This window comes from Echinops telfairi, unplaced genomic scaffold (assembly GCF_000313985.2).
Source record: "Echinops telfairi isolate 266 unplaced genomic scaffold, ASM31398v2 ScPeMD7_7401;HRSCAF=8416, whole genome shotgun sequence".
NCBI classification, from domain to species: Eukaryota; Metazoa; Chordata; class Mammalia; order Afrosoricida; family Tenrecidae; genus Echinops; species Echinops telfairi.
Genome location: NW_022111301.1, coordinates 4,576,890 through 4,586,315, shown reverse-complemented (window position 1 = coordinate 4,586,315; position 9,426 = coordinate 4,576,890). Strand labels below are relative to the sequence as shown.

Below are 9,426 nucleotides of genomic sequence, written 5' to 3'. Positions count from 1 at the left end.
GCATGTATCCTTTTATCTCTTATCTATACGTTTTCTCTGTGCAGATCATGCCCTCTTGAACCCGTTCCATTTGTAAGATAAGTGCTGGACTTGATATTAATTTTACAACAATGCAGTTGGGAAGGCTCAGGATAGAATTGTTCATTTAGCGCACCAAACAAAATTGTTTCAGTGCAGATAACAAAAACCCAAAGGTCATGTCACTGCTGTAAGCTTCAACTCCAAAGCATTCCGTTCCTGCTCCATTGGCCAGTAAACCCAGCTTCTCCAATACAGTATCCAAAGGCACCGCACTCTACCTACTACCCTACTGACCCAAACCACTCAGCGTTACCGGCTCTGTGGACTGGAAAGCCCATCTCTCTTGCCTGATGCTCCGGTTCCTGATTCTAGTTGCTGTGGCAGAGTTTCCTCTCCTCTGATGTCCTAGTTTTTTTCTGGATCGAGTTTCACTGTGTGGAAATCTCAGTAGATGTGCTCTATGACTGCCTATGGCTGGCAGTAAACTTCCCCCTCCTGATTCTCAGAGGGCTCATTGTACACTCAGCAGATAGCACTCACAATGGATCCTGTTAACAATTACTCACCAATGAAACATCACTATCTTCCAAAGAGCCAAATTAAATAATTCACCCCATCTGTATCTTTATATATTTTAAGGAAAAACATCAAGAAATGAAACCCTGTGGGCTTCCGCCCCCCGCAATATGGCGGCGCTCTGCGGGCGTTGCTGAGCAGCCCGGACGCTGAGCCCGCGGGCGCCATGGTTTTCCTCTCGGCGCAGCTGTGGCTGCGGAACCGCATCACCGACCGCTACTGGCGGATCCAGGAGGTGCTGAAGCACGCCCGGCACTTCCGGGGAAGGAAGAATCGGTGCTACCGGTTGGCGATCCGCGCTGTGATTCGAGCCTTTGTGAAATGCACCAAAGCACGGAAAGTGAAGAAGAGGACCATGAGGACGCTCTGGATCAATCGAATCACAGCTGCTTCCCAGGAGCATGGCCTGAAGTACCCAGCTTTGGTTGGCAATTTAGTTAAGTGCCAGGTGGAGCTCAACAGGAAAGTGCTTGCCGACCTGGCCACCTACGAGCCAAAGACTTTTAAATCTTTGGCGGCTTTGGCCAAAAGGAGGCGAGAAGAGGGATTTGCTGCTGCTCTGGGAGACTGGAAGGAACCGGAAGGCGTGTTCTCCCGAGTGACGCACTACCACTGAGCACCCCCCCACCGCGCACATTGACCTTCCTGCCTTGGCAGTGTGACCTCCGAGATGTATGTCCCAATGGTCACAGACCCTGAAATAGCAAGAGGAATGGACGCAATTGAGTACAGACCTCTGGAAGCAAAGGGTCCAGCCTCCTCCTAGTGGGCGAGCTCCACAGGCTGGTTAGATACAGATCCTGCAAATAAAGCTGGTTTGCTGTTCTACTTTGCAAAAAAAAAAAAGAAATAAAACCCTGTGTCACAGATCTATTGTTGCTGGAACATGAGTAGATCCTGCATGCCTGAGTGTATGAATTTTTAATATTATATCAAAATTCTACTTTTAATCCAAAAATAATGAGTAACTATTCTCTATGATATACCTGATTTCACTTACCCGCAAAGCCCAAGATAGGGAGAGGATTACACTCAATATGCACTAGGACTCCAAGGAGAGCTCTCCAGGTGTAAGAATGTTGGGGAGGCAGTGTCAGACCCCCCCCCCCCCTGAATTCACAAGGATGTAGAAAAAGCAAATTCCTTGTCAATGAGGGTGGTGCGCGATGGAGACCCAATGTCCATCTCCAGACAACTGGACATACCTTGCAGAGGGGTAGTGGGGAGATGAGTCACTTAGGGTACAGTATAGCAACAATGAAGCTCACAATCTTCCTCTAGTTCTTAAACGCTTCCTCCCCCCAACTACCAGGACCCCAGTTTCGCCTTGCAGACCTGGTTAGACCAGATGATGCACAGCGGTACAGAGGGGAATTGGAAGTGCAGGGAATGTAGGACGGAAGAAACTCTCAGGACCGGGGGTGAAGGGGGCGATATCAGGAGGGAAAGGGGAGGTAGTAAGGGGGAATGGATCACAGGGAGCCACATATGGCCTCCTCTCTGGGGGACGGGCAGCAGCGGGGTGGGTGAAGGGAGGCACCGGACAGTGTAATGTAAGATACAAAAATAATTTATAAATTATTAAGGGTGCATGGGGGAAAGGGAAGGGGAGGGGGGGGAAATTTTAAAAAAAAGGAAAATGAGCGGATTCCGGGAACCCAAGAGGCAAGAAAATTTTGGGAATGATGAGGGCAACAAATGTATAGATGTGCTTTACACAATTGATCTATGTATTGTGACGAATTGTATGAGCCCCAATAAATTGATTAAAAAAAAAAAGAAAGAAAAAAAAAAAAAAAAGAAAAAGCAAATTCCCACAACCAAATCCAAATCCTATGAGATAGAGGCCATGCATACTTGCATCCTCTGCACTTCTACAATTGACGCTCCTTGTTCCCCTCGACTTCTCTGTTGTATTAAATAGTTCATTGCAGTGGCCACACCAGACTCACAGGCAATACTCACAGTTACGAGGCTTGATGGGGTCAGTGAACAAGCTACAATTCAGGAGCCGAAATGCTCAGGATATGGTTCTTGAGGCAGGGTTTTCTCCTCTTGATTGTGCACACAGGCACACCTCTGAGTTCCTTAGCCTTAGCCAGATGACCCTTTGGCATCTACCCGCTCAGGCAATGCTATTAAAACCCCTTTAGTGCTGCCAATAAATGTGCAAAGGGTACTCCAGTAAATCATGTCTGTCTGTCTGAAGGCATTCAGCTAACTCAGTCAGTAAGTAGACTTAGCTTTTCCAGTTAAGTGCTTGGAGGTAACCATCTTCTGAGTTGGTGACAATTAGTTAAAATGTTAGAGGATGGAGGCATGTCCATTGTAAACAAGCCTCCTCTCAAAAGGCACTCAGCTTTACTCAAATTGTGTGCTCAGAAGGCACCCCTCGATTTCATTATCTTCGTTCAGCTGCCTCTGTGTCAAGTCTCTGTTCACTGTGCAAAAATATAGGAGTTCAAAAGATGTGCTCCATTCCTGACACTTCCTTCTCCATGTAAAAAAAAATTCCTTCCACCTTGTTTCTGAAAAGGCTCATTTCAACCCAGCATGATTATTAATCCCATTGTTGGATTTCTTATCTTGATCAAGTAGCTGAGTCTCTGCTTCCGATAGCCTCAGATAAAAATTCCCGTAAGTAAATTCCTCCTAGCTGGGGGTAAAGAGAACTTACATGCTTAGGTCTCTCTAACATTAATGGACCAGCAGAAATGCCCATTGGTCTATCCAGCTTCCTGTGGTGTTATATGCAGAGCCTTGTATCAACTCCATCAATGTCTACTACATCCATCCCATTTCTTAGTAACAATCTATAAATATCTGTCCCATTGGGGAAAGTCATATCCCAATTGCCTCTTCCCATTTGCCTTTGCATTTCTCTTATGTTTCTTGCATTGTAAAACCAATGTTGGAAAACGGCACCAACAAGTTCCACCTGGCTTCTCAGAGAGCTGCTTTGTTTCCATACACTTCATTTGCAGTTTCAAAGACCGTGGATAGAAGAGACATATTAAGTAGGTGCTACTCAGAGTAAACTAACAAATGTCTATCCAGTATACTTGTACCTTGAAAAGAAGTTGGGTAAATTTGACTAATCAACTAAAAACAACAACAACAACAATCCTGATCTAAGAAATAGGTTACCGATGTTTGGAACCCAGTGTAAAAGCCTTCTATGACGTTCTTCATTCCTACACTTCTTAGAATATTGCCCTTCTTAGTGCTCCCTCATTCACGGGTTCTTAGTATGTGTTCCGTGTCAGACTTTGCCATCACCCAGGCACAATTGGCACAATTCTTCAACTAGTTATTGTAGTTTTGTTTCTTTAGCTGAGCACAATTCAACCTGTCTGATTCCTCCTAAGAGGGAAATCAAATAAGACTCCCACAATCTTGTTCTTCTGAAACCAACCTAAAAGCCCAGCTTCTGCACTATCACCTGTGAACTGATTCTCCTAATACCAAGAAAATGACACTCACTACTGTCCTTTCAAAGTTGACGAATAGTGAACACACACACACACACACACACACACACACACACACACACACAATCTCCCAGACTGTCTCCAGGAGTAGAAAGCCAAGACTTTCCCCCAAGGAGGTGCTGGTGATTTTGACTGCACCTCCAGGCCTCTAATTCTCACACGACATCCACAATCAACCTCATTTTTATCAAGTCGACTTTGATTCATAGTGACCCCCAGAAGACAAATGACATCTACCTCTTTGGGTTTCTGAGCCAATAAATCTTTGCATAAGCAAAAAGCCTCATATTTTTTCCAAGGAGTGGCTGGTGGGTTTGAACCACAGACCTGTGGTTCACAACCCAATATGCCACCAAGAGTCTTATGCATATGTCTCCTAACATCTAATGCCAAATTACTATCACAACTGCTATTTTCTGACTTCTTAAACTATGCGATCTGCAACTTGAAATCCAAGGTTACTATAAAATGTTTTTCTTTCCAGATTGTACCTACTTGTTTCATCCAACTCTCTTTTAAAACGGAACCCTGTCAGTCCCTTGAAGATAACTGGATCCCCAACTACATCTCCCTCAGAAGCTTTTAAAAATAAAAAGTTGTCTTAAGATACACCATTTCTTCAGGCTTTTACCACAAAACAGTATACTTCTGGGCTTGGTAACCTCAGTAGTTGCTAGTTTTCTTCTGTCAATAACACTGTATCTAGCATTTGACCCTAGAATAATCAAATACAAAATAAATAAATATACACAAAGTAACTCAATTCATAGCACTACGTTTCTCTTTGCTTCCCACTACAGCTTCCAATCTTAACTCCTCCTGTAAATATCTATGTTGCCTTGAGTTTCTGGTAAACTTTAAAATTAATATACTTTCACTAATATCATCTGCTTATAGGAAGTTAAGTAAAAAAGTATTGCTACTAGAACGTCAGTTTGTACATCAGCTTGTTTATTCCAAGCCAATTTTAGTTGAACGTGTCTCTACAATTAGTTGATGGTTGTAGACATTATCTCAATATTACACTTATGTTAGTCTCGTTTGGGTGCTGGCAATAAAAGGTCCAGTCAAAGCAGTGACATCCAAAAAGACTTGCTGGACCAAGTTTTAGACAGAGAGGTCAGCTCAGAAGATCAGAGCAACTCTTTTTGGGGGGAACGGGGAGTGCAAAGGGGTAATTAAGATAAGTTTTCTCTAAGGACTAAGTACAGTCACAGAGGCTTATTGTGAAGTATTTAGAAAAGTGAAACCTGCATTGTGAGAAAGAGACCAGGAATGTTTTATAAATCTATTTTTCACAAAGAGATAATGCACATGCTCATTCTTCTAAGGTAGCAAGGACTCTCTTAAGAGAATCCCATTGGGAAAACTTAACCCATCTATTTTACACCCCTACTCTTACCCCTGCAGATATTTTGTTCACCAAATACAAAGAATATTAAAAAGGAAGACAGTCTGGGTCTCTTGAGCATCCCCCAAACTGCTGTTACGATGTGCAGGATGTTTAGAGGAAGGATGAGAGAGATGGAAACACCACTTTCAAAATTGTATAAACCAAGATGTAGGATATGTTGAGAAGCAACAGCTTGAAACGTTCTTCTTTTGTTTTAACTCAAAGCCTTCTATGATCTTGTAGCTATGCTTTTTAATTTACACTAACATACCGGCCAGTTCCCTACATTCATTGACGAGTGGATATACATATTTTTCTCAGAGTGCCCATTTCTATCATTATACATTAATTCAGTATCAAACATTATGTCCCATCAAGTACATTGGCATATTGACCTTTTAACTTCTTACTACTGTTGAAAACACCCCGGCTCCACACAAAACAAAACAAAACCTCGCTGCCATCTGACTCATAATGACCCTGTAGGACAGAACAGAACTACCACGGTTTCTGTGATTGCAACTCAGTATGAGACGAGGAAGCCTCATCTTTATCTCGTGGAACAGCTAGGAGTTTCAAACCGACAACTTTACCGTTAGCAGCTCAAGTCCTAACCACTAAGCCACGAGGGCTCCGGCAACCAACATTCAGGAGGATACTCTGGATCAGGACAGAATTTGCTGTTAAATTGAAGCGCTCTGGGGAACCATAATTCAACAACCGTGACCCCATATTTTAAGCCATTCTCTGTTAATGAGTATTTAATTTAATTTAGTTCAGCAGAGAGTAAGTCAGCAAAACTCGAGTGAGCCTCAGAATCACGTGGAGGACACGCAAAACTACAAATTTCCAGAAGTTTTTGTTTCTCCTTTTCCCCTCAATATGATTTGTATTTTATCTTCCCAATAAAGCCTATCTTGCAGGGTTTTAAAAATTATTCTTATTCCAGTTGGATTAACACTTCTTCCATGTAGCAACTAATTCAATAGTGCAATCGGATAAAAGAGAGTTGTACCGTTATTGCTGCAGTCAATGTTAGCACATTTTCTTCTTTGTTGTGCTTCTTATTAATGTACTTGTTAGTCTTATTATTTTTTTAATTTTTACCCATGGCAAGAATATACGCAATAAAACGTTCTCCAAGTTGACACCTTCTACATGAATATTTCAGTGCCATTGATTACACACTGTTATACAACCATTACTGATATCCCTTTCAAAATGTATTATATAAGTTCTATCAAATGTCTCAGGGGAAAAGAATGGGTCTCTTCTTCTCACTTTAAAATTGCTTCTCAGAGAGTTCTTCCTTGGAAGCTATTGCCAACACAACTTTAAAGGGATATTTGCTAATAATGTTCATTACACGTCGATTTCTAAGTCTAACTGCAGTCTTCAATCCTAATTGCTTACAATTTCACTACATTTACAAGCAGTTGGCAATATCCACACCTGAAATTACACTCTTAGTTTAGCTTCAATTACACTTCACTGTTTTGTATTTCCCTTCTAATTTCCCTACCTTTTTATATCAATTTTGAATTTCTGAAGCCGTCTTATTCATATGATTCTATTTTAATGTTGTATTATATAATTTTCAAACTTTTTATCGTGAATGTTTACATATCAGCTCATCAGTTTTGCATTCGATAACTTAAAGAACTTATCAAGCAGCTCTCTCTGGTCCTTGATGGGTTCAGCTGAGTGTAAAACTGCACCTGGCCATTCCAAGTTGTTTTGCTCACAGACTCTCCCACGCTTCTTGCTCAGACTCTCTCCACACCCCACACCTTCCAGCGCATGTCCAAAGCTACCCATGCACCTCAAAGGGCACATCACCCCCTTTACTGAAACTGGCCAGTCTCAATCAGGAGGATACACGATGCTCTCAGAACCCCAGGCACAAGTCTGCACCCCCGAGGGTATATTTTGTCCGTGTCTTCTTTTGTGTTGGGCTACTCTTCCCATTCTCGGAGTAGCCCACCAGACTGGGCTTCCCACTAAAGCCTGTTACTCGATACCCAGGTATTCGGCCCCTTTTTTTGTCTGTCCTCAGTCTCTGCCACCTGCTTGTCCTTTGCTTTCATGAACCAATAAGCCTGCCTGTCTCTCTGACTCGTAGTTCCACAGTATCAGTGCTGATGCTTGGTCCTGGCTCATGGTGTACTTGCCTGGGTCCCTTTTAAGGCCTAGTTCCTTGGCTCTGTTCCATATTCTCCATGCCACAATTTATAGTGCCTCTGGTCTTGACCTCCACCACATCAGAGAGAGATTTAGAATGTGCTGCATTTCCTGGGGTCCTAGATTTTCTCTCTGTGTCTGAGATGGCTTTTATAACCAAGAGGGCTAACTTTGATGGAGGGATGGCTATAGCCTTCTAACAGACAATACCCTCTAGGAAACAAAATATATGATTGGCTTACACCCTCTACTAAGGTCAAGACCTAATACCACCTTCATCTTGTCTAGTATAGCAGAGAACTCCCTCAAGATGGTATTATAGGTACAAGGATAGAGTCCAGAATTAAAATATATCACATAAGGAATTATGGTTAGATATTGATTGACAACATATCAGTAAGTAATTGGGCTTCATGAGGCATAGCCTTAAAGATGAAGATACTGAATCACTCTGTTATCGATTATATTAGCACAAAATAGTCTTATTTAATGAATTTTAATGTAATATTCTACCACTTAATCATTTAAACTTAAATCAATTATTCATTTAAATTTATATCATTCTACCCATTTAAAATTGTAGAATATTAAATGAAGAAGGAAAAACTCATATTAGGGAATCTTTTTATCCATAGATAATCTAAATTTATTAACTTTTAAAACATGCATTCATTCAGAAGGTAATGCCTATGTTGTTTTTTAAAAAGCCACTTTATTGGGGGCTCCTACAGTTCTTATAACAATCCACAAATACATTGTATCAAGCACATTTGCTATTGCTGTCATCATTTTCAAAACATTTTATGTCTAGTGAGCCCTTGGAATCAGTTCCTCATTTTTTCCCTCCTTCATCCTCCCACCCTCATGATCCCTTGATAAATTATTATTGTTTTCATATCTTACACCAACCGCTGTCTCCTTTCACCCCTGTTTCTGTTGTTTGTCCCCCTGGGGGAAGGGGGTGTTATACTTTGATCAATTTGATTAGTTTCCCCCTCTCTACCCCTTCTCTCCCCATCTTTGCCCTATCCTCATAGTATCACTACTCCTATTATCGTTCCTGAGGTTTGTATCTGTCCTGGATTCTGTGTGTCAAGAGCTCTTATCTGTACCAGGATACATGCTCAGGTCTAGCCGGATTTTTAAGATAGTACTAGGGTCATAATAGTGGGTGGGGATGAAGGACTAAGTGCTAGAAGAATGTTGTGTGTTTTGTTGCTGCTATACTGCACACTGGCTAGCTCATCCCTTCCTTGTGACCCTTCTGTGAAGGGATGTCCAATTGTCTACAGATGGGCTTTGGACTACACTTCGATCCCCCTCATTAGCATGTATTTGAATGTTTGATTGCGGGGGGCGTCTTCTGATGGCTGATACCTGATTCCGTTGACACCTTGTGATCCCACAGGCTCGTGTGCTTCTTCCATGTGGGCTTGTTTCTTCCCTGCTACGTGGCTACTTGTTTAACTTCAAGCCTTTAAGACCCCAGATGTTATATCTTCTAATAGCCAGGTTGGGCTACATGCCACTTGATCAAACACCACCAGGCATTCTACACCCTCCTCGGCATCAATTTTAGATGTCTTGTTCTTCCCTTGTCCCTGGGTGTGTTGACTCCCCATCACTTCCACCCGCCTCTCCCCTGCACCCCCTCCAAGCATTGGTCTCATTGTTTTATCCTTGCCATTGTTTTGATGACCTGTCTTAGATAGATAAACATGAAAATAAGGAAGAAGAGGGAAGAAGAAAAAAAGGGCTTATAAA

General features: G+C 42.1%; 1 protein-coding gene across 1 annotated transcript; it reads left to right on the top strand.

The window, feature by feature from the left end:
• The first annotated feature begins 708 nt into the window (after nt 1-708).
• On the top strand, nt 709-1,422 carry LOC101658372 (39S ribosomal protein L20, mitochondrial). The gene has a single exon (XM_004709775.2). The coding sequence runs from the start codon at nt 764-766 to the stop codon at nt 1,211-1,213; it is 450 nt and encodes a 149-aa protein (XP_004709832.1). The 5' UTR covers nt 709-763; the 3' UTR covers nt 1,214-1,422.
• The last annotated feature ends 8,004 nt before the right edge of the window (nt 1,423-9,426 follow it).

Bases quoted from the DNA above. Each gene is read 5' to 3' on its own strand.
- LOC101658372 (XM_004709775.2), top strand. From the start codon at position 764: ATGGTTTTCCTCTCGGCGCAGCTGTGGCTGCGGAACCGCATCACCGAC.